The 26,162-nt window shown below is 38.7% G+C and overlaps 1 protein-coding gene across 1 annotated transcript in view; it reads left to right on the top strand.

Moving 5' to 3' along the window:
• Positions 1–3,092: 3,092 nt before the first annotated feature.
• The window catches only part of LCOR (ligand dependent nuclear receptor corepressor), a 48,741-nt gene continuing 25,671 nt past the window's right edge, over positions 3,093–26,162 (top strand). Inside the window, exons 1-5 of the mRNA XM_031044698.2 lie at positions 3,093–3,141; positions 3,558–3,637; positions 13,254–13,386; positions 17,730–18,017; positions 20,995–21,088. Of these exons, the coding sequence (XP_030900558.2) occupies positions 17,780–18,017; positions 20,995–21,088 (332 nt within the window). The 5' untranslated portion in view covers positions 3,093–3,141; positions 3,558–3,637; positions 13,254–13,386; positions 17,730–17,779. The remainder of the gene's footprint in view (positions 3,142–3,557; positions 3,638–13,253; positions 13,387–17,729; positions 18,018–20,994; positions 21,089–26,162) is intronic.

The following is a 26,162-nucleotide window of genomic DNA, read 5'->3' as shown; positions in this document are numbered from 1 at the left end:
CAGAGACAAAACTAGTGAAATGTAACCATGCTGAAAACTGCATCATTAAGTTTTCTCTTTAATTTTGGGGTTTTTATTTTCTTAGGTTTTTTTCTGTGCTTTTTACTTGTAGCATAAAAATGGCACATCCATGTTCCGGGTTTTGTCAGAGGACTTCTTAGAGAATAGTGTTTCTTAAATATTGCTTTACTTTTAGAGCTAACAGTGGTGAAAAAGTATTAAGTTATTCTAGTCTTGCTTCAGTGTTAAGGGTTTTCTTTGTTCTTTCTGGGAATTTGGTTTCTTTTTGGTAACTATTTGTTGGAGAGCCTTCTCATATAGTCAAAGTGTTTTACACTTCAAAAATGTTGTATTTTGAAAAGAAATTAAAATCTCTTGGGTCTTAGTGTAAGAATTTAGGAAAAAAAGATGTTTTCCCTTGTATAAGTCAGCAGTTATAAGGGTTAAAATGATGGCTGCTTTAATTGTGAGGAAGCTACCTAAGGGAAAGCTCTAAAATATCAGGGTCTTCATCCCCTTTTCTCTCCTGTTATTCCTGCAACTTTTCCACTGGCCCTGCTTTTCAGCTGCTGTGAACTGTCAGACACCAAAATATAGAAGCTGGAAATATGAAAACCGGGATTTAGTGGAGGCAGCCATGTTAATTTCTCTTCCATTTGAAATGCAGGAAAATATCATCTGCCAAATGGAAAAGGACAATCGGTAGGAAAAATGTTCTTTTCAAGCTTCTAAGAGCAGTGACAATGGAGAGAAAAAATACTATAAAAAGTAGGCAGCTCCTTTTTCAAGATTTTGTTTTCAATGTATTATGCATGATTAACTGTACACAGTTGCTCTTTCGGAGTCCTCAGTGACTGAATACTACAGTGCAGGGCTTAGACTGTCTTTACTGTGCTGCACTTTGCATCTGGGGGGAGTAGGGCTCAGCTTCATGGTGGTTCTGTCAGTCTTTAGTATAATTTTGAATACATTCATACTTCCCTTATTTGCCTTTTTTAATGTCAAGCATTGCACATAAGATGTTCTGCTGTTGCTATGCAACTGCTAAATCCAATATTTAATATTAATAAAACCCGAGTGGCATTAGCATCACTCAGAACAGTGGGCTAGCAAACTATGATTGTACAATATCCAAGCTGTAAAACTTGGCAGGGACTTCAGTGTGCAATTGCATGCATGGCAAACTGTGGGGCATGAGTCATTGGCAGTTACTATTTTAAGAGCGGTGAGTTTGGGTAAAATTTCTGAGCTCTCTTTATTTATATATATAATATATTTTTTTAAAAACAAAAAGATAAAGAATGAGGTTGACTACCTGTTTTTCTTAAGGTGTCATTTCAGATACAAATTCTGAGGGGTCACTACCCATAAGAGAGTCAATGTTAAAAATCTACGGGTCAATACCCTGATTCTCCTATTTTTCTTCTAGGTCAGGTTGGTCGGCCCTTTCCTACTGCTCCTGCCACTTCCTGAAGCCTGAATTGGCTTTTTTTGGAGGCAGTGCTACTTCTCTGCCTGACAAGGTGCTGTTCAATGGGATGTTTTTCCAGTTTCTCCTCTTCCACCTTGTTTTCCAGTCCCTCCCTATTTCTCTTTACTCTTGACTGTTACTTTCACCATCCCTCTTACACCTTTATTTTTTCCTTTTAATTTTTTTTTTCCTTTTCCCATTTGATCCTTTCTGAAATTAGGTATTTTAGTGCCAGCCTCTGATAGGGATTAGATCACCATGGTGATGTACCCCAACAATGCTCTGGCCATCAGTCATTTGCAGGCTGCAAATTCTGTAGGTTTCCACATCTGGTACCTGAAGATGGTGCACTGGCCCTCTTGCTGACACCCAGAGGGGTGTAACATTACTTGTCTTTTCCTTTTGAACACTGCTGTCCAGAAGATAACTTTGATCTGCATAAAGTCAGAGTTATTTTAGAGTTACTGCAATGTAATAACTGTTTTCCTTCATAGATGTGATCCATTTATATTTCAACTGGTTTCTTAAAATGGCTACTTCAGGTAATTTATTTGTCCCTGATTCATCCATGCAAGTTTCTCTGAATATAAAACCATATTTTTGCCTTTTTTTTTTCATTTCTTTTTCTGCCTCTCAAAGATACAGGCAAGTAGGAGAAGCTGCCACTATCTGTGTGTAGACCATTATTAAACCTACAAAGCGAAAGTATTAATAGGGCAAAAATTACCCTATTAATTACCTACAGTAAGTTGTAGTCATGAGTTTTATGGTTATATTGGGAATATGTTTTTCTAAACAGGTAGAATTGATCTCTCCCCCTTAACGTAGTTTTTGTATTTCTCATATTCATTCTGCTAACCTGTCTTCTCACAGTATTGGGTAGTTAATAGCTCTGTAGATTTTACTGCCAGCAAGGGGTTAGTGCAGTATTGATTGAACATTTCCAAATAATGGCAGGAATTTTGGTACAGGTTTTCCCTCTTTTGGAATAAACTAAAATTGGTGAGATTTATTTCAAGTAAGGTGCAAATCATGGCATTGAAGTAAATCGGACTGTGTATCTTGGATGCGAATTTATGATTGGAATTTGGTTCCTTAGTGGCATGGCACTTTGAATCCCTTCCCTTTGAATTTTCTCTCTTCAAACCTGTAACTCTTCAGGAAATGCTGATTCTAACTTTTGCTGAAATTCAGAAAAGTAACTGCATGCCACTCAGATGGAAGAAAGTATTTTTTAATTGGGAAAGCATACCTTAGTTCAGAGGCTTAAACAAGAGATTTTGTACAGCAATTATCTGGTCATGTTGTAGAACTACAACCTACAACTTCCTATTTTCTTTCCGAAATGGTTTATTTCAATGTCATAATGTTCTTTGTTTTTAACCTCACTGTTTACCGAAGTGCGGGAGCTGGTGGGCTCTCAGGATTGTGCTGTGATTTGTCAGGAGTTCAGTCATCACAATTGACCCATGCATCTTGTGATACTTAGAGAAAACACGTTGAGCTCTGTTCTTGGAACAGATAAATATAGAACTGCTATTGTGAATATTCTTGTAGTGACGTACTTAATCTAGAAAGCTAACAATTCTTTTATTTGCTTTTAGGGTTTGAAAGTATTCTAGAAGGCCTGTTTGGACCTGGATTATTAAAAGATCTCAGTTTGTTTAAAGGTATTCAATCTCTATGTTTGTATCTTGTTCTGCATTTCTAATGACAGAAGCAGCCCCAGCTCTGCCTCTAGAAAATGTGTGTTACCGTGGTGATTTGTGCTTTTTTTCCCCCTCCCCCAGGCAGTGCTCACAGTTAGTTTCATATTGGCTAAAATTACTAATGAGTGTGCGTTCATCTTTATGTAGCTGGGAGTGTATTTGGCAGTGCTCGGAAAAAACAGATTGGTTGTGCATAGATAAAATGTGTATGGTTTGGTAGTCTGGGGATTTAGAAAAATGGCTGAAATGAAGCCTGCATCCTCAGAATGCAGGCAAGAATGTGGTGAAACAGGTATTTAATTTGGCATTTCTCTTTTGGCTCCAGTTGTGTCGTGCTATATGAATATGAAGTAATTTGCTATTCCTCTGATTTACAGACTGTGAGCCTGAAGGTGTTTCTGATTGGTCTTTTGATGAAAATTGTCTTTTCTGCTGCCTGAGAAGAGAAAAAGTGAAGGTAACAATGCAGATGTGTGAAGCTAGTAGTTGTAGGGGAGGGACAAAGGGAGGGAGCTTGCTCCTAGTTAAGTGAACATAGAAAATTGCAACCTCCTACCCCCTTCCCCTCCTTTGGAAAAAGGCTTTTTGAATTAAAACATTGCAAGTTAATGAACAGACTTGCCTCTTCTCTGCAACTTTGTAGGATATGATGCACATTTTTATTCTTTTTCCATGTGTAGTGGCTCTTTCTGCTTGGTGTTTTTTGTTTGGTTTGGTTTTCTTTTGAGTTCTTTGTAAGGGACCTTGCTGGGATCATAAACCCTTCCCAAGGGAGCCAGACTGTGGCTTGTGTATGTTTACTACAGTCGGATGCTGGGCTTATCTTCAGTATGGAAATGTGGTCCTTTTAACAGCCTAGAGTCTTGTTCTGTATTTTGAAATCTCTTTCCCAATGGACCATATCTTTTTATTAAAGGGCTCATGTATGGTGGGTAGATTTTGTACTGTGCTTGTTTATAACCAAGTCATAGAATCATAGATCATAGTCAGAGCCTAAACATGGACAAGTCAGCTTTGTCAGCATAATAAACTTGCAGTTGGTTTTCTTAATGAGATATAGCAGGATACAAAGCAAAGGCTCTTGTGCTATATGCGATCGTGTCTCAGCCCATGTGTTGCAAAAATGATTGTTCTATGGCATAGGAAGGAAGGCAGGTTCATCTGTCTTGGCAAAACTTCATTTGCTGGAACTTGTAACTACTCCTTCCTGCACGATATGAAATAACACACAGCGGATCTCCATCAATTTAGGAATGAAACAAAAGCACTCTTTCCTTTGCAGCAGCTAACATGTGTGTCTTGTTCATAAAGGAAGTACTGTGTTGATACTGATACTTGCCATATTGACAGTTTACACTTGTTTTGTATTAACAGTTTTTAAGGCAGGGAGAGGAGAGTTAGGAATGCTTGAGTTTAGAACAGGTTTAAGGCATAATGCTTTCTGTTGTTGAGACTTACAGCAGGTAAGCTGTATGTGTGTTTGTGCTGTAAGGAGTTCTGTCTTCTTTGTTTTATGTCATCTCATAAAAAGACAAAATCCAGTGTTTGGCACAGTTCTAGTTAAGTTGATTCTAAAATAATTTTGTGGTCAGAGACTAGTCATAGTCTGGGGGAATCCAACAGGTGTGGGTAGAGCTTCAAAACCACTGTTTACATCTCAGTTGTCCTCAGAGGTCCACAATACCTAAAATAAAGCTCCTGAAAATCAGTGATTTTTAGGTGAAGACAAAACCTGAGAACATGAATGTCCACTGTGTAGTGTGCTGATGGTCATCTTGTCCTTTTCAGACTTAACACAACTGTTGATCAGAAGCTGAGATATCACTATTTGTCTTTTCGTGTACTTTGCTGGGCTTTCCTGACTAATTTCTCGTGATAAAATGTAGCCCATGATTCTGAGTATCACTGAAAAACCAGTGATGTATTCCTTGTGCTAGTGGTAGTTATCATTTATGTTAAGATTCCTTGAATGGAAGGTTCACATTAAGATTTCCATTGTACTGTGCCTTTTCAATATGTGAAAGAAAGAACATAGATGTGATCGCATCTGGTGTGCTCTGTGGTGTTTTGGCATTGGGCTCTAAGGAGAATTTAGGACTGTGTTATGTGCAGCATTGCTAGGCAAAGGTGCTCAGTGAAAGGGCTGGAGGTTGTAAGTTCTGAAAAGGCAGGAGAGAAATGTGAGTTAAAGGCTGTGGTAGTATCAGTCAGCCACTATGGGCTTGGGTAGAATAACTTTTATAAATAAAACCCAAGCAATTTCTGTCACTTTATATTCCAGTAGCCAAAAAATACCTGTTTCAACCATTCTTCTTATAACTCATTTGTAAATGAGGACAGCAAAGAGTTTTGTTCACAGGCTTATTTGCTCTATGGCCAGAGATTGCTGGCTGGGGCAATGGGGAAGGAGGGTGAACCAGTCCATGCACATCAAACTTGTGACTTCTCTGTTAATCCTAGTCATTCTTGTCATGATTGGAGTATGTATGATTCCTTTTTAGTTGGGTTTTTTATTTTGTTTTGTTTTGTTCCTGCCTCTCAGCATTTGTATCTGTTCTGTTGGGTTTGGGGTTCTGGGGATGTTCTGTTTTGTTTAGTTTTGTGGGAAGAATGTGTCTCCTTTTAGACTTAGTGAGTTCTTGTATATCAACTGAGAGATGGCAGGGTAAGAGTACTTCATTTCCCCTGTGGGTACACCAAATTGCTCTACTGTTGGCTGTTGGTGATGGCATCAGCTTGCAATACAGAGTTAAATATTACTCTCTAATGGAAGCCTTCAAATAGTATGGATTTTACAATGTAATTCGAATTAAAACATCAGAGACCTAATTGTTACAAAAAGTCTGTAACTTCCTTTGGTATTTAGCCAAGTGATGGACAAACCTAGATTAGAAATGGTACTAGTTCATTTGAAATCTCTTCCATTGAACGTCTGTACGGATAGCTTTAACTTTTCTTTTTTGGGGAATTGCAGGTTCAGTCTTCTGTAACTGCTAAAACTTGTCAGATCCTGTACATAAAGCAGTAGCAGTTGTGCTCTCTGTGCCTCATCCTCTATACCGCTTTTTTTTATTGTACATGTGCATTCTCTTAGGTTTTTAGGAAAATAACTGATAGAATGATTTAGGTCTGTGCTTTTGTATACTGTTGAATTACAGAATTAAAAGGTGTGTAACTGATGCTGTAGCTGGGAGCAGAATAGTCTCAGACCACATTACAACAGTGTGTGGCTGTGGCTGGCCTTTTTTTCCCAGTAAGTACTTCTTCACTGATCCACCTTTTTAGATTAGTGGAATAATTAATGGTGTGCTTGATTTTCACCTCTGAGTGACATGTAGGTACCTGGTCTGACAAGTTCAAACCCAGTAAAAATCTTCAGGGTTTTTCTCTGGATTTCGTTTGCCCAAATTACCCATAATTTGGGAGACCAGTAGTTGTGCTTAAGGAGAATTGAGCTCTACTGCAGGATGAGAATTGGAGGCCAAGATTAGTTTACTGGCAGAGCTGTTAAGGGGAAAAAAAACTACGCTTGCTCTCCCACCTGTGTCAGTGATGTTGGTTCTTGCTTTTACAGGCAGTCAGATTCAATTACATGAATTCTTCAAAGGATGGAGAACCATCTGCCAAAGCATTCTGGAAAGATTAATTTATTTGTATCAGCAGTTCAACTTGCAAATACTGAGCAAAAGCATGGGGGTTTTTTTTGGCAGTCAGAATACAGGACATTTTTTGATCAAGAAATTGATTTAAATGCCTTAATTTGAAAGGGATGATAAAATACAGACAAAATAGGGAGCTAAAATCTTCACAGACACACTTTTGCCCAAATCCAAAGGGTTATGTGCAATAATGTAAAGGTTTTAGAAATCAGAGTTCGATTTTCTTCCAGAAAGAGTGCAGAAGAATGCAGAATAATTTCAGAATAATGCAGAATAAACTATTATTTCAGTATGCTGTGATCAGAGAATAACAAATTGCCTAAAGATCTGCTACCAGGTTATTAATGTGGGTGTCTGTGTGCAAAAACATGGATATATCGGTAGGTATGAAAGACAAAAAAGACAAAGTTAGCAGCTCTAGCTGCCTACTCCTACTGAGAGGAAGTAGGTTGGGTTCTATGGGACCAAACTTGGTAAACTTGGTTAATCTGCAAATGTGATAGTTCTCAATTGCTTGTGGGCTTTATCTTTCACAGGGAATATCTAAGATAGTTTAGTTTGCAAGATGGTTGGTTTTCAGTTTTGTTTTTTTCTCTTTATATTGAAGCCTTTCCTTCTAAAAGGCCGTGGCACAGAGAAGACCCATCAATTCAGATGAACTGAATTTGAAGTGTGCTTGACTTACCTCTTTAATTATGGTTCTTAATTTTTCAGTTTGGCATGTTAAATAAAGTGACAGAGATTACAGATGAAATCTGTGGCTTCATGTAGAATGTTTGTATCAAATGTATCTGCTGTCAGTTGCTTATAGCTGGGGGTCAAGCTTAGTTTAAGATGTTTCTTTTTTTAAGAAAGAGCTGCAGATAGAAAAGGACAGAAGAAAGCACCAGTGATAAGAGGGGAAACTGGGAAAAGATTACATGAAGAGGATTTAGCTGAATATAGTCATTTGGAAAAGAAAACACTGTTGTCTAAAGCTACATAAAGCAATCCATATGTATTTAAAAAAAAATAAAAGGGGAAGGGGGGACACAACTAATCTCATTAGTTGGTGAGAGGTGAACAAGAAGGATAATACTCCTAAGCACATTAAGTATTTTATAGATATATTTAAGCTACAAAAATAGCAAGAGAGAATATGTCTTCTAGGAGCATATTCTGGAGTCTTGTGCTGTTGACATCAGAGGGTTGACTCTGGATTTCAGAATACCATGGAATACTTGGGCTTAAGTGTAAGGCCCTTCCAGCTGTGAAGAAGTATGGTAGGGTACAGCACGTGAAGGAGTAATTTTAAAATCCAAAGTTATTCTGATACGATTTTTGTATTTTTAAAAGGTTATAAGTAATTGCTTTATGTAAATATCTAAAAGGTAATGCTGTACCATTACTTGATTATGTTTAGTCACAATAACAGCCTCTGACTCTAGTACCCTTTCACTGTGGAGGAACATAAACAATAAGAAGCAAACTGTGGTAAGTGTCTGAATAATTCTGAAGAGAAGCTACCACTATCATTTAAAGCACTAACTCCTAGGATAATTGAAGATAGCAGAGGAAATATCTGAAAATGAGTTGAAGTTGTGGAACTCTTGGGATTTTTTGATGGCTTTAGAATCTATTTAAACTGTGTACAGAGATCTTAAGTGGGCAGGGTGATGTTCCTAAAACGTTTTTCATGCATTTCATCACTTAAAAAAAATCTCAAGCATTTAGAAGATCAGTTTTGTATTGGGTGGTTATAAAATTATTTGCTGTGGAGTCTAAAACCTGAAGAGGCTGTTTATGATAATCTCCAGCTGGTTTTAGTGGTAGTGTAGGGTTACAGTTTTGCTTGTGTGTATATGTCAATGTCAAACTCACTGTAATTCCACAGATTTTTGTGTCTTTCTCTCCCCCTGCTATAGCTAATAAATTATAATCAATAGCTATGGATCAGTCAAGTCAAACTTATTAAAGTCAAGCCAAATTTATTATCAGTCATCTTAATAGAGAAATAAATACTACTTCTTACCATATGCGTATGTATGCTCAGTAAGTCAGGGTTGTCTTAAAACTAAGCCATCTGAACTTCTAATTGATTCTAAGATAGGAACTGTTGTAGATGCTTTTAAAGGACATGCTCAGAACTGGGAATGTTCTCAATAAACTTGAAAAACAAGGACAGACTGACTTATTTTGTCAAGTCACAATTTGCAGATACCTGAAAAGTGATAGTGTAAAACTACTAAACTATTTCTGGGACCATAGCAAGATAGGCATTTGTCTTTATACCTAGGAGGAAAGCCTAAGTGCTGGAGAAACCTCAACTGGGTGTAGCATTTTGAGAGAGATGTAAACAAACTGAATATTATTGGATATTGGTGTCCCTGCCCATGGCAGGGGGGTTGGAACTACGTGACCTTAAGGTCCTTTCCAACCCTAACTGTTCTATGGTTCTATGATTATTGAAATGAAAGCAACAAGAATGACTTGATCTTGAAGATAGAAGGAAAGATGGTGCCATTAGGGCTTTTCTGCAGAAAATAGGTTATTCTCCTTTGCACTGGCTAAGAGATAGAAAGACTGTACAGTCTTAAGAAAAATGAAGTGTTGGAGGAGACAATCTAGGGATGCTGAAAAATTCCTTTCTTACTTGCTGTTCCTGATCTTATCTTGGAGTGATGGTCTAGATCATATCCCTGTGGGCCATGGGTTGGCTACTAAGCCACAGGTGTTCTGGTGGAAGCCACAACTCTGTTTCTTCTATGAAGATGGATGAGAATTACTTCACAGCATTCTGTTTTATGGGTGATTCCTGCTCCATATGCGTGCAGCTTGTGGCTTAAACATGAGGCTACTGCTGCCATATCTATATAAAACCAGCCCGCATCATACATTTCTCTTCATGCCAGCAGTTTAGCATTTAAAATTGCTGTCTCAACGTTTCCTACAAGGAGGGTCTCAGTGAGGATCCAGCACTAGTGCTGACAAAGTCAGGCTGTCCAGGATTAGGTGGTCTGTCAAGGTCATGCATTGACCTTGCATTTTGAAACCCTGAGCTCTCTATTTCTAAGGCCCTTTGACTTAATTAAATCTTTATGCTGTATATCTTAATGTGCAAAAGGCTTTAAGCCTTTGGGAGCATGTGCAATCCACTACCAATATCTTTTCCTGAAGCTGTATTTTTTAGTACAGTGATACTGTTATGTTCGCTGATGGGATTCCAGGTATGCTCTGGGGCATGATTCCCATCTGAAGAGATGGGCAAAGAGAACAGAGTGAATCCTGTGCTATAAATATTATGTAACAGTAACTGGTTGGGTTTTTTTTTTCAGGGTCTTTGCAACTAATGACAATGCTATCTAAATATTCATTTGCTTTTCTTTTTTCTACTTCCTGCATGTTGGTACTGAAAACTTCAGTGTGATCCAGGACTGTGGAGTGAGAGGATAAGCCTGAAGATAGTGGATCTATATAATGGCTATTGGGAAGAAATGGTGGAAAATGTTTAGAAACACCTCCACCAAATGAACAAAAGCAACACCTACAAAAAATCAAAATGCCCCAAAATCACCAAAACTCCTCAACAAACAAAGCCAAAACAAAACCCTAAAATTCAACCCGAGGCCAGCCAACCAACCACACAGATCCAGAACAAACAAAAGCCACACTTTTGGAAGCTGACTTTGGACAGCAGTCACAATCAAATATTTAGCATGGAAACTTGAAGCTTCCTTTGAGAAGTGAGCCAGCTGTGATTTCTGGCATAGCTGTGACACGGTTGATAAGAAAAATTATTAAAAACTGCAATAAACAGAAATTTTCCCCATATTTTCTCATGTAGTGCGTGCTGTGCTACAGATACCAGAAAATAGCTGAAGATTTTTTTTTTCTATGCACAAGGTTAAATGATTGCTATAGGAGTGTATTTCTTTACATTTTGATGTCTTAGCATGGACATTAATAAAGGCCATATGTAAAGAATGGCACGCTCCTTAGTTTGAGGCATAAGAGCTAAGTGCTGCCATTGCCTTGGTTATTCTCCTCTTCCAGATGCAGATCAAATGATCCCTCGTTCACTCACCAATATAAGCTACTTACAGTTTTTTTTTTCCTGGCTGATTCCCTTTTTCTTCATTCCTTCTCTAGAAAATGTGCAGCTTTAGCCTAGGTAGATTAAATTGTATTCTTTATGCATTGCCTTTATATGAGTAATGTAAAGTACACTTGCTTCTGGTGAGGCATGCTGCCATTCAACTCTGTTCCCACCAAGTTGCTAGGCTAGTACTTACTGTGTATTGTCTTAGTTGCAGAAAGTACTAGGAAGGTTTGATAAGCATTGGGTTTGCCAAGGGTTATTTTTCTTTTAAGCTTCTTCCAGAGCTAAAGCCTGTCAAAGGGCTGAATATCAGCTCAGGTTGAAGGGTAATGTCTCCTTCAATTCTGAATTCTCTCATTGTCCTTTGAATTAAAGGAGGTTTTTGCAGTGGTTTGTGGGACTTTAGCTAAAGGATGCCAATTAGCTCTAATAGAGTTTATCTAGCCAAATCTCTGTGCATCAGTTTGCAGAGATGCTTTTTAAAGTTAAACTTGAAGCAGTTTGTAAACGCTTAGATATTCCAGTGATCGTTCCAACACTTCTGTATGCCTAGATTCTGTTATTAGCTAATTTGCACAAACATCTGCTTCTTGTACAACCTGATAAGCCAAGCTTACAATTATCCTGATAATGCCTAAAAGATAATGGAGCTTGACTCAGAATGGCTGTCAATAACTGGGACAGATCCTGCAGTAAGATTTGTCAGATACAGAAACACAGTTTCAAAAAGGGGATGCAAATGTGCTCTATGAATTCTCAACTGAGGCATAAGTCTTAAAAAACTATTGGGCTCACCCTCCACAAATACTTTTGTGAAATCCTTCGCAGATACTTCACACTTTTTTTTAAGTATCCGAAAAGTACAACTGCATATTCAGTGTGTTCATAACATGCCAGTGAACCACGGGAGCAAGCCTGGAATCCCTCTGGTATAGAAAAAACAGTCAGTCACTTTGTGAGGTGTGCAGACCCTTACCTTCACAGAAAAGTGTGGTGTTTTACTCACCTGCCATCTCCGTCATTGCATGTTCCTTATCTTTTTATTAAAAGCACTGCTTTGTCTCTATACCCTGGCTGAGAGAGTATCTCCCTTTACTTGTGATAGAGAACTTTTGGAAGTTGTTGAATTACAAATCCAAGGCGAGAGCCCATGTTGTTAAGGCCAGAGTCCACAGCATTTCATATTATTACCCTTTGCACGTAGTTCATGTGACTGCCGTGTTTGTTAATTTACTATGGGCTGGTTATGTGACCTTGTTTCATTAAACCTGTTAAAGTTGAGGCGGCACAAACTGAAGAGTGACTTCTTTGAATTTATTGTGAATTATAAATTAATTGACAGTTCTTTCCTTCCCTGCTAATCCCATGAGGATATGAACCTGAAATCAACTTTTAGAGGCCAAAATCCAGATGTGCTATAGATATATTATGGTAACTGATACTTCGTAAAGGTTAACAAAACAAAACACTCCCTAAACCCAAAGAGTGGTTATGTATGCATTCCTGCAGTAGGTAAATACAGGTAACTTTATAGCTTAAAATGAAAGTGGAGGGAGAGGGCCTGGAAAGAGAGTGTTCTCCTAAGCAGGAGCAAGACATTAAACAGAGAAATGAGAAGAGGGGAGTGTGCTGGGGGGGGGGGGGGGGGGAGGATCTGGTTTATAAACATTATTTTTATAACCATTGGCTTCTAGTTTCTTGAGTTCCATTTAAAGTGAGTAATTTATGCTGGCATCTCACACAGTTTAATTATCCTCATTAAAACGCTTGTTTTGAAATACTGAGATAACTCAGTTGCTTCCAGTTGTAAGAAAGAGAATGAATTTTTATTCACTGCAGGTGGTGTGTGCAGCTAACTTAAGTTTATTTCACTTAAAAGTAGCTACTGCTGAGCCTTTTCACAAAGGATCTGCTTGTTGCTAAAGTTTGGTCATTTATTTATCGCTGAGTTCACATGAATGCTGCGTAGATTGAGGAGAATTTCTGTGTTCTGCCTTCAGTGTTTATTTCTTGGAACTGAAAGTAGTAGCTAAAGAACAAGTGCTAGATAAGAGATTCGCAGCCAAGTGTTGTAAAATATCTACATGTTCTTTATAGTAGCCTCTTATTTCCCTGTAATGTTATAAAATCTTACAGGCTTCTGCTGCATTTACAACAAGAAAACAGGACAAAGTACAATGTTCTGGAGCAGTCAAAAATTAAGTTGTGATTTGAGTAGATTCAACTCTGTGTAGTACCTAACAAAGTTTTGAATTTAAGTAAATTTTTTTAATGCCTAAGGAACTTTATTAACTTTAGAGTCAGGAGGATCTTACAAATATTAAATATCTTTGCAGGAACACTTAGTCAGTCTGGATGAGCCAGCCTCGGAAGCTGGACAAGAAGCTCTGCTTAGACAAGAGCAAGCAAAAATCATTCGTTTTGAAAGGCAAGCAGAAGAGTTCCTCAATGCAGTCTTTTACAGAAAAGGTTGGTTTTACTGGGGGGTAAAATGGTATCTCTTGTTGGTCTCTTTGCATGCAATGCAGGTATCAAAGATTTGACGTTCAAGCTGTCATTATATGTTCAGTATTTTTCAGTTGTTGTCTTACTATACATTTATCAAGAGTAACCATTGACTCTCAAATAATGTAGCAATACAACAGTGTGGGCTTGGGAGAGAGGAAAAGTGTATAACATACTTAGCCCTAAACCAAATCTCATCCTGAGAGCACTGGTGTTTTGTACTTTCAGAGGAATGACTCAGTTCTTATCCAATATAACTGCTCCCCTGAAACCAGTGTTTGGGTGAGTGGGCTGTTTGGAGGAAGGGGCGAGTGATGGTGGTAGTAGGTGGGCAATTTTAAACAAAAAATTACTTTTTAAAATCTTACTTTAATGGGATGTATACTAATGCATTTTTTCTTAAAGCTCAGCAATCTTCTCGCTATGGTCTGTAGTGATTACCCACCCCCAGAAATCAACAGTACAAAATAATGTTGGAATAGTGCTAAGGTGGATATGTGGAGAATTCAAAATGTGATCAGCAAAAGAATTGGAAAATCAATGCTGTAGAATTTTCTGAGAACAGAAACAGTAGCTCAATGCTAGACAATCCTGTAAATCTCCTCTGGAGAGTTATGTCAGTTAAACCGTGCTCTTAGGAAGGCACAAAACTCATTTCAGTGTTTTCTACCTATCTGAGAAATGGGAATCCAGAGGTTGCTTCCAAATGCATCCTGAATGAAAGTACATCGTACTTATCAGTCTAACCCACGTGTGAGAAAATCTGCCAAATCAGTAATTCCAACCTGTCTTCTGGGGGACAATGCAAGGCTTCAGTTTAACAAATTAGAAATTGCTGTAGCCAGTCCTCAGCCCTTCCTCCCAGGGACCAAAATATTTAAAGGTGTTTTAAGTAGATAACAGTACCTTAGCCTTTCTTTTAGGACTCAAATGAAGAAATACAAACTATACATTATGATGTATTATGTAAAGTATAGAAGCATGTAGGATGGTAGGAAGGATAATTATTGCATTACTATCGATAGTTCAGATAATGCTTTTGTTGCAGGTCTTCCTTCTCAGAGTGTGGGTTTTGTTGTTTGGCTCTTTTTTTTGTTTCTTTCTTCTAAGAAAATATCCCATCTCTCTTTTTAAATCCAGAAGGGATTTAACTAAACAAAAATCTAGAGGAAAATATACTTTTTTTCCATTTTACTTTTCTTACGAGAAAAAAATAATGCACTTCCATCACCTCCAAATGGTTTATTAAAGATGTGATCCCTTTAACATTGAGCTTAAATTTTTCTCTGTGACCTGCATGTGTGTCTTATTAGAAATGCATACGTTCCTGAATGTTGGAAGACCATTGGTGGATACTGCAGTGTGCTAATAAGGGGTTTAATGCTCTGTCCTTGGTCAGATGCACACAATGAACATAATGAAATGGCTTCAGATGTCTAAGAATCTTTATGATTTTTTTTAATATACTCTTGCTTTCCTTCCTCTGGCAAATCTGTGCTTGGTGCAAGAGTACTAAGGGAGGGGAAGCTGTCTGGCAGGAAGTAATTTTTGAATCCTTAATATGCATCATTGTCAAGCTTAGCTGTACTTAGATTGCCTGAAAGGTTATTCTAACTCATGCCAATGCCGTAAGATCCCCAGGCACTGTCATACTGAAGAGGACACAAAGAATGGCAGAATTCTGGCACTCCTGTGTTGCTCAGAGATGCTGGGCTCTCCTGGCATCATGCCAATCATTAATTCTTTCCTTTTTTGTTTGTTCTTTCCATCCTCACTGCCAGTAACATTTGAGACTGGTGTTTTGTAGCCCAGGCAGATCAGAGAAGATGCAGATGTTCTGTGAACAGATGCCTGTTGCGCATCAAGGACATGCACTCTTGTACATAGGCAATTAGCAAGATCAGCAAACTTTCTGAGCAGGTTCATTAATCTTACGTACTTCCTCTCTGCTTTGTGCCCACTCTGTGATGCATCTTTTGAATATTCATACTTCCCAGTTGTCTGTACATACCTAGTTGTCTGTTACCTTTACCTTGTGGCAGGATACGACCTTCTTTTAATGGTTTAATGAAGATTTCAGTGTCGATAAAATACACAAAAGATTTTTATAGCTCAGAGGTATTGCTTTAGATTATTTATAGCTGATAAATATTTGCTGTATTGTTTTTCCCTGAGAATTTGTATGGTTTAGTTAATTTTAGTTTATTAAAATAAGATGCAAACAACAAAATAATGAGACATGGAGTCAAAATAAACATCTGCTGATTTCAAGTGATGCTGCAGAGGCACCAGCAAATGTTTTCCACTTGCTTTTGAACAGCTTTAATCCTTAGTGTTTAGGCTTTGTATTAAGCAAGGAGCCTTTAACGTGCTAGGTAACTGCTCTTCTGCTTAAAAATTGGGTCCTGTGTCCTGAATTAGTGAGTTTATCTTGAGCAGCACTGGAAAGCTCTCAGTAGTGATCCTGTGCTTATTCTTTGAAGCTGCAGATTATCAAGATGCATGGCTGTAGGCATATGCAATATTTTCTCAGTGAATTTGGAAATATGTTTAACTGTAAGCATTACTGCATTGTATATGTGGACATGGGTGCACAGTGAAGGCATGATTCTTCTTCAGAAAACGTAGGTGCCTCAGAGCTCTGTGTTCCTGCCAGCCCCACTTGTACATACTACAACCACGTGTTGAATAGTTGGTATCAGTGTGATCATGCCACCAGCCTGTGCCCTTGTGGGCTTTCTTAGAGCGTTTCATATGTTCTTCAACAGGTTATAGTAGAGAGGCTAGAAAATGTAAGAAATCTCACCATAGCAAAAAAAAGCCTTCATGCTTCTCCATGGTCCCTGTGGGCTGCTTAGAAAGAAAATGAGAATATGATTGCACCTAAATTCAAGTTTGGCTCATCTCTTGGGTAGCTGCTTAAAACTCTCGTGTGTCATCCTTAGCAACAATAAAACACCCTGTAGGTTTTACAAGAAAATTATTATGAATTTACATGAACATCTTGAAAGTTTACAGCTGTTATACCCTTATAAGAATATACATGGTGACTGTAAAAGGTCTTAGTTTTAGAAAGCTGTGCTTAACAGGAAGGAATTTGGCCTTGATAAGTAAAGCTCAGCATGGTTTTTCATCAAGAAACACAGGCCGCTGCTTACTGCTTCTCTCTGGTTTGTGGACAGCTCCATGTTCAAACACAGTGTCAGTCATCCTTTGTAGATACACTAAAGCTGAATTGTTGGGATGATGCACTTTTGTCAGAAATGACAGCAAAAGTAAAATCTAACATTAAATAGTCCACAGAAGATTTTGCTCATGCTTCTAATAGTTCAGTCTCAATAAATAGCCTTTGAATGTGGACAGTTCTTTTTAAGAGAAAGTAAACACTTCTCTGTTGTTCCATTTTGAGAGCTGCTTTTAGGGATTTGCTTGGTCTTCTACTGCACAATTTTCCCTGAACGTTTCTTCAGAAATAGCAAATCAAACCTTTTCAGCCATTGCTGGAGTTGTGTGGTTGTGGGTTTTGGTTTTGTTTTGGTGGTGGTGATTTTTGGGGGTTGGGTTTTTTTTTCCCACATCCCCAAACACCTTTGTATTTATACACTATTTCATATAAATAAGTTGGAATGTCTGCCTGTTCCATTTCATATTTCTAATAGATTTAGCAGCTCTCCTAGAAACAGCGTTATTTTTCATTTTACACATCCTGGGATTTCTATGTATGTGAAAGCTCTTTGAGTAATCCCTGATGTTACATTGATGATAATGACTGAAATGTCAAATGGAATAGATAGAACGGGATAGAAACACTCAAACATTTGATCTTATGTGAGTTATTTTGAAGAATCAGAACTATAGGGCTTGATTTCTTAGTAGACTTGTAGGGGACTGCTGCAACTTTATTCTCCTTTCTCCCCTTCTATACCTGCAGGTAAGTTACTCAATTCTTCCTCTGAATAACCTGTTCAATTTTTTTTGTTGAATGAGCTTCTTTACTTTGTACTTATCTTCATAAGTCTAACTCTCCATTTCCACACCTCTTAAAGGTCTGGTCAAATATAAGTATGTTTGAAAACAAAATATAAGTTGTATATTTCTTTGTTTGGGAAGGTTATACCAGAATTAGCAGTAGTTTTTGTGCAGGTACCTTAAGACTAAAGCACATTTTCTACAAAAACTATTTTATCTGTGGCTTTCATTTTTTTCTTCCCTTTAGATTATTACTTTTTTAAAAAATAAACGATGATTTTATATAAAACCTGTTTTACTTAAAGTGCTTCCTTAAAAAACATCTCTAATATTTACAGACAGTCCTAGGGTCTCTGACCCCAATATTCCCCTAGTGGCCCGTGAGATCATGCAGCGAATGATCCGACAGTTTGCTGCTGAATATACCTCAAAAACTAGCTCTACTCAGGACTCCAGCCAGCCCAATAGCACAAAGAACCAAAGCCTGCTGAAAGCATCTCTGGTCGCCTCCTCTCCCACGGCTGCAACTGCTCAGAACCCTGTGCTCAGCAAACTTCTCATGGCTGACCAAGACTCACCTCTGGACCTTACTGTCAGAAAGTCTCAGTCAGAACCTAGTGAACAAGGTAGGACTCTTATCAGTGTCTTGCATCCTACAGTAATCCGTTAATGGCATTCTTGTTGCAAAACCAGGCAATTGGAAGGTTGCACTTTTATGTAAGCTGTAAAGGGGAAAAGCAGAAGATGTTTTTACAATAAAATAACAACTAGCTGGATGTGGCTGGGAGAGAAGAGACTTTTTGGAACAATGTAGGCCCATAGATATGAATGATTCTTCTGAAGAAGGGCAAAGGGAATGGACGTGCTCCGTACTCTGGAGACAAGTGGGCTGTTTCTTCTGGGAGCTGCAAGAAACAGTCTGCCGAAATAGACTGTGTGCTTGCAGATAAGGCAAGTTCACATGGTCATGAAAACCATAATGTTGTCTCTTCTCTGAGATCAGTACACAGTCTGATTGAAAGACTGATTTATTTTCTTTCTGGCCATAGTGTGAAAACCGTATCTTTTTAAAAGTCTGTGAGAAATGGCTTTGTGAAGGCTGTAAAAACGGTACCCAAGAACTGTACAAAACTTCCAGGTTTATGCATTTGGAAGAAACGTCTCTCTTCTGCCTTAAAAATAGACTTGTTCTGGAGAGCACAGATTGAATAACTTGTAACAGCATTGCAGAGCTTGTTTTAATTTGAAAACCTTGCCATTAAAAATGTTTTTTAACGAGTGAGTTCTGTGAGTGATTTACAGTATGTGAATGTTGGTTTGGGTTTGTTTTTTTTTTCCCCCTGAAACTGTTGACTAGAGGTTATCGTAAGTGTCCTACTTGAGGGGATTAAAATTAGCCCCTTTACCCTTCTTTAGAAATGTATTAGTGTCTGAAATCATTCTGTCAAAACCCAAGTAGGCTGTCCATCCTCCGGTGGGAAAGGTGGAGCCTTTAAAAAGCTAGTACAAAATTGTATGTGGTTGTTTCTTTATTCTTTGAGCTTAGATTTATGAAGCCTTTTGTACAAAGGTTAATTTGATGTGTCCAACAGTATGCAGCTTGGAGCTTGGGCGTCTGGACACTCACTGCACCTACAGCACTTACTGAAAGTTGTCACCTCACTGCAGTTACAAACTGCAGTGGAAGGTTATATGGTGTCAATAGAAGGTTGTATGGTGCCTGTCTTGAAGTGAGGACCTGTACCTTAAGCTGACAGGAATATGTTTCTAGCTAATTTTAGTTGTTTCTAGCTGGTTATAAATGTATTTCACAACTGTTGCATATATGCTTATAAATGTGAAACTGTTTTTGTTATGAAACTTTTTGCTGAAACAAAGAATCGGTTTCACTTCTGTTTCTTTTTATTTCTGGTTGGTTTTTTGTAATGAGAGGATTGCAGGTGAAGAAGGAAACATGAACTGTTCTGTAGCTACCATGTGACAAAAAAGCTCTAAGATAATTTGTAATGTTTGTAGAATCATAGAATGGTTTGGGTTGGAAGTGACCTTAAAGATTCAACCCCAACCCTTCATAACACTTGTTACAGAGTTAGAACATACACACATTAACTTATACAGCAATCTGTTTGCTCGTGTAATTTTTTTTCTTTTTTTCTTTTTTACAATTTACATTTCATGTACTTGGGAAGAGATTTTTGCCAAACTTGTTAATGAGAGATTTAAGAGGCTGCCAGGAAAGACTGCTAATGGTGCTTATTGTTATATCTCTGTTCTAGTAGGTAAGCTGGTTGTAAACTCTGTGGAGTACCAGTCAGGCCCTGCTTGCCCTCAGAAACTTCTAGATCATTATGACCCTTCTGACAAAGGAAGTGCGGATGCAAGTGCCCCTGGCAGCAGCCCGTGCTGTTTAGTGTAGCCCCTTGAAAAGGAGGTGCTACTTGATCCAGTCTGCGTTTCTTGTGGCTGCATAAGTGTTGTTCAAAAGGAAGATTGAATTCCCTGCTTAGTTTGGGTTACGGTGTGTTCCCAAATGCAGTGGGTGGAACAGCTTTCTACAAGTTAATTCTAGTTCGGTGTTTATCATGGCTTTTTTTTTCTCCATATGTCAAATGAGAACTCTAAGCAATTTAAAAGCCATCTTACATTGTTCTTGTGCTGGGTGGTATTTACTTGATTAGATGGAATAAGTGAAGAGCTCAAAAATGTCCCTAGTTTATGGTGCCCACAGGTTACATTTATCTTTGCCTCATACATTCCTTGTTTCAAAGTTTCCAGGAATTTCAAATGGCTGTGCTGCTTCTATAACAAAGTTGCCCTTTTAAAATGACCAGAATTTCAAATCATTTCAGTGCAGTGGGAGCAAGGCTTTGCTAGCAAAAAGTGCTTCCTTTTCTGTTGCCTAGAAATATAGAGTTTATGTAAGGGCTGGCAGAAGCCTATGGGTCAGTGTGAGGATGTGCCATTAGTGAGAATGGAAGAAGTAGTCTAGCAGGAAAAATAATTTAGTATATGGAAGAAGAGAGGGAGTAAAATGACACAATAGAGAGGGGAAAGGCAGCAGCTTTGCCAGTAGGAACCCATTGGAGATATGGAAAAAGGATGGTGATAGCTGCCAGGTGAGGGGGAGTCTCACATTTAAGTGTGTGTTTATTTGAAAATGAGTTTCCAGTATGAAATTCCCAGTGAATTTTCCTACAGAGATTTGGATTTAAAAAAAAAATCAAATACTGTCTTAAAGTGCCCTTTAAGGAGAAGGAATGTATCAGGAATTTGGAGATTGCCTCATTTTGGGACCACTGAGGAGGGTTAGTTGTGTCATAGGCTGTAGCGTATCCTGAACTATCATTTGTCGGTCACCTTTTATTCCCTGGCTCTGGAAATAGGTGCACTTTTAATTTTGTCAGTTTGTGTTGTGACTTCTGAGGGCTGTGTTGAAGTCACACATAAGCCAAACAGCAAACAAATCAAAGCCTTAGTTTGTTTAAAAATGAAACAGAAAATGCTGTGTGCTAAATAAGACGTTAGCCCAAAAGACTTGTGTCAAGGAACAGCATGGCCAATCCTACTTCTTCGAACACTGAAGTCATTCTTTTGTCTCTATAGACGGTGTGCTTGATTTATCCACTAAGAAGAGTCCTTGTGCCGGCAGCACCTCTCTGAGTCATTCTCCAGGGTGCTCCAGTACTCCGGGAAATGGGTAAGAGACAGCAACTTACTATGACCTTTTAAAACTGTTTTATACTAAAAATGTGTGCTTACCTCCTGTTAATTTTACCTTACTTTTGGTGTTAACCCTTTGGAGTAATGTGTTTTTCAACTTGTACCTTTTGGCAAATACCTTCACCCCACCTGCCAAATAAGTTGTTGCAATTAAGAATTCTAATATCAGTTATTTTGGCCAACTTAGTACTTAGCCGAATATCTGTCCATTACCTGCTGCTTAGGTTTAGTGGTAGGTGACGTCTGTGGAGATGACAGTTCAGCTAAATGTACGAAGAGCCTTGGAGACTTTGCGATACAATCTAGATTTTGTTCCACTAAGAAGAAAGTCAGCTAACAGGTTTATATTAGGGTAGCAATGATCTGAGTGATGAACCAAGTTGAATTAAAAGGTTTGAATCACTGCATGCTTTTTGTAAATACTTCCTGCCATAAATCACAACCTAAAGCGGCTGGGGGAGGGAGTCTGGTAGCTCAGAAGACTTTAAACATGGCATTTTGGATTTGTGATTCTACCGTAGCACTGAACAAGTTTAAAACAATAATTATGAAATATGTGGTGTAGTACTCGTGCCTTCATTAGTTCAGGCTGTGAAAGAATGGTATATAAAGTTTCTTCTAGCTTTTATATTTCTCTTGGTCACTTTTGCATACATATAGAAACCCTTTACTCTTAGTTAGGATTGAGTCACTTGTACTGGAGAGGCTGACTGGGAGTAAGAGGGATTTTGGGTGTTGATGGGAGAATTTTATCTTGAAGCTACTGTGAGCAAGTCACTTTTTTAGTGAAGTACAGAAACAGTGTATGGTTTAAACTGCTATTTAACTGGTGGATTTAGCCTTTGAAAAACTTGAAATTTTAAACTAACACCCCCCCACTGATCTAACTGATCTAACTTCTGAATTTCTTCTTGGAAAAATATTACTCTCAGACTTGAGACATTTAATAGTTTTATTAGTAAAATACTTCAATCCTTGTTGAAAAGTTAGTCTTAATACTTTTTCACAATTCTTTAGCATAAACTTTCCCCACCAGCTTTTCTCTTTCAATGCTGGACAAGTTATTTCCAGCTCTATTTTCCTAGGAAGGCAGCAGAAGCAATCACAGCTCTGTGTTGTTTGTTCCGTTGTTGGTGTGTCAAGTGAGAGACAAAGTCCAGCACGCAGGGGTGCAGGGCCAGCACCTAGTACTGCCCTGAGCAGTATGTGGGTCCTGAGAGGATGCGGCATATGGGCACATGTGGTTACTTGTACATGAGGCTGACTGCAGTCTTTTAGTGTCAGTCATATCAGGTATGAACCTCTGTCCTAGGGACCTGGCAAAATGACCTTTATTTAGGTGTAGAACCACTGGTGTGCATTCAGATGCTGATACATGCTGTGGATGGAGCAGAGGATGCACGTTGTTTGAGAGAGTTCTCTGGAATAGTAAACTTTCATTCACTTCTGGATTTTGTTCTGAAATCCTTGTTGACTCTTTGTTGCCCATTTCCACTATGACCTGCTGCTTACTGGAAAGAAGCCAGCAGCATACATGCCAGGCACAGTGTATGTTACGTGCCAGGTCCTTTTCAGTGGATGTCTTTTCTCCTAAGACTCTGCTTTTTAACACACTAGGATTAAAATAATGTAGCTTTTCAATAGTGTGTATCCTACCCTTAAATAATGCTGACTTTAGCTAGAGGGCTTTACACCACTGTAGTGTCCCAGAGCATGAAAAGAGAATCGCTTGCTAGTCTCTTTGTTGATCGATATGTTGAACGTGGAGAAGTTTGGAGGTGGATTAGTGTGACTTAGTTTCTAGAGAGGGGTAAGCTAGCAAAAAACCCAAATACATGTCTGTCTGCAGTAGTAGTCCTTTGTGTCGTACAACATTTGTGACAAAAGGAAAATGGTAAAAGTACACACTGCTTTTTTTGCTGTTAACCCTTGATATGGATGACAGTTGGGACTTGGATTTCTTTTCCTAGCCATGCTATACATCAAATGAGAATCAGGGACATGTATATATGCAATTGGTTATGAGAGCTATTTGGTAAGTCTAGTGTAATGCAGTGTTTTTCTTTGTGATCTGCAGTATCCCAGCTTTCTTATTTGGTGCTTAATGAAAGTCAAGCAAATACCTTTGAGGCATGCTAAGCATTTTTTTTCTTTACCCTGAGCAGTAATTCTTCAATACGGTATAAGCGAACATATCTAATGTTTCCACCTATGTGTAGATACTGCGGGTGGCAGTCATATTTGCATGTTGAATATGTTGCACTTTGGCTTACTCTTTTATTACTGTACTTGTTTAGTGGTAACGTCACACCAGTAACACAGTTGTGTGTAGCTCTATGGCGATTGATTACTACTTTGTAATTAAGGTGCTATTTGCAGACGCTTGCGCGAAGTCTTTTCTACTCCGAGAATTTGTGAACCCAACCAGAGACCAGCCAACAGGTTTCATTTTTCTTTGCCCAAAAAGCTTCTCTTTTTTTTTTTGTGAACAAGTTTTAAAACTGACTGATGCTGAGACTTAAAAAAAAAAATTAAAATAAAATAAAAAAATAAATACAAATTTAGAGAAAAAATAAATAACACAAAAAGTGATGTTACCCAAGCAAGGCCTTCTAATAAAGGAGTGGCCCCCTCACCCATCCCTCCCTACCTGTGCAAGTCCTGCTCACATCAGTTTCCTTCCATCCAATTAGGCGACCTGGGAGACCCAGCCAGCACCATCCGGAGGGACTACAGAGTGGTGATGGGGTACCTCCAAGAAGCTTGCAGGATGGAACCAGGGAAGGTTATGGCCACTCCACATCTCTTAAAGTACCGCTGGCTCGATCACTCCAGATTAGTGAAGAACTGCTGAGCAGAAACCAGTTTTCTACGGCTGCCAGCCATGGGCCATCCGGACTACAGAATCATGGACAGCACTTAATATTATCCAGGGAGGCTTCTTGGGCAAAACCACACTACGAATTCAATTTCAGCCGCATGAAATTCAGGGGAAATGGTGCACTCAGCAACATCAGTGACCTTCCTTTTCTTACAGAAAACTCTGCCTTTCAAAAAATGGCACTTCAAACTAAACAGGATGGGAAAAAGGACATGAGCCATTCGTCTCCTGTGGATTTAAAGATACCACAAGTTCGAGGCATGGACCTTTCATGGGAGTCCCGCTCTGGTGACCAGTACAGCTATAGCTCTTTGGTAATGGGTTCACAAACGGAGAGCGCGCTTAGCAAAAAGTTAAGGGCTATCCTTCCAAAACAGAACAGGAGAAGTCTGCTGGATGCTGGACCAGATTCCTGGGGCTCAGATGCTGAACAGTCTACCTCTGGACAGCCATATCCCACCTCAGATCAAGAGGGAGATCCTGGCTCTAAGCAACCTAGGAAGAAAAGAGGGAGATACAGACAGTACAACAGCGAGATACTGGAGGAAGCAATCTCTGTGGTTATGAGCGGGAAAATGAGTGTTTCCAAAGCTCAGAGTATTTATGGGATCCCCCACAGTACACTGGAGTACAAAGTTAAAGAGAGGCTGGGCACTTTGAAAAACCCTCCAAAGAAAAAAATGAAATTAATGAGGTCGGAGGGGCAGGATGTTTCAGTAAAGATTGAATTAGATCCCCAGGGAGAAGCAGCACAAAGTGCAAATGAATTGAAAGATGAGTAGGGATATTGTAGAGTGCCAATTACTTTGCAAACTGGGTGAGCACTACTGCATAGTTCAACCACCACTGAGTGCACCTGATTCTTCTATTTGCTGCAAAGCTCTTTCCTTTGCAGTTTAGCATAGACTTGTGTGGACACAGGTGAAAGGTGTGCTCTGAATGTCACATTTGTAAATTTTTCTAGCCCGGTATGGTGCAGTTTCCCTCCTTCACCTGCCCACTACCCTCTTTTTTTTCTTTTTTTCTTTTTTTTTTTTTCCTTTTTCTTTTGCTTTTTGCATGTTTCTCTGTAATAGAGAGTTGAGTTACCTCACAAAGAATGCAGATCTGTGGAAGTGGACATCTTGCCTGTAGAGCCTGCCTGAACTTCTGGTGTTGGATTTTTCCTGTCTGCCTTCATAGAAAAAAGTCCACTTTGTTAAACTGATACTTTCCTAAAACCAGGCATTTTTCAAATGAGAATCAGACTGTCATTCTTCAAAACGTCTCAGAAATCTTTTTCTCCCTCTTTTTCTTTGATCCAGTTGATTGAAAGATTTAAGCTAAATCAGGTTGTTTAGGAATGGTACCTCGCTTGAACTCAGAGATTTCCTTACTAGGAGGATAATCAATTGGGTCTAATTAGGCTCTCCACTATTTTCTTTATAAATTGAACATACTTGCCATTCACTGTCTGCTTAGTGCTCACCCGGGGGGGGGAGGGAGGGGGAGGGAAGGGAAAACTTACATACACTACCTTCAGAATACGTCAGTTAATTATTTGTAACACTACCTTTGCTGTAATTTTGTTTGATATTTTTGAAGGGTGATATTTAGACTCACCTGCTTGAGGATGTAGCCTTATCTCACGGAAGACAAGCTTCTCACAGTCAGGAGCAGTCAGGGTACACTAAATGATGTATTAGGGTATGCCTCATTATAACAGAACTATGGTTCTTTGTGTGACCTTTATGCTTTTTACAAACTTGATTCTGAGTTTACTAAACTATGTGGTTCCAACAAGTAGTTCAAATGACTCTAATCTGGGGAAGGGGGATTTGTGTAACAAACTACTGTGATATTGCAAAAAACGGGAAAAAAAAGAAAAAAAAGCCCACAAAACGGTGATCTCAAACGTTACAACCTCAGTAGTCTGCCCAAATATCTACATTAGTGAAGGAGCTTGTTAATGTTCAGGGAAGAAGTAAAACACTGGTAGCCTGATCTAATTCAGGCTCTGCATCATATCTATCTGTAATACTGTCAGGGTCGAACACTCAGTGAATGGGTGTTTCCTTTTTAAATATTACAGTTGCCAGTAGCAGGAATTAATCCAAATCCTGCTTTTTTTGTTGTTGTTTTTATTTAATCTATTTTGATAGTGGTTTATTACATGCTAGAATAAGCATTT

Source organism: Melopsittacus undulatus, chromosome 4, assembly GCF_012275295.1.
Source record: "Melopsittacus undulatus isolate bMelUnd1 chromosome 4, bMelUnd1.mat.Z, whole genome shotgun sequence".
Taxonomy (NCBI): Eukaryota; Metazoa; Chordata; class Aves; order Psittaciformes; family Psittaculidae; genus Melopsittacus; species Melopsittacus undulatus.
This window is presented reverse-complemented; position numbering and strand designations above follow the sequence as displayed.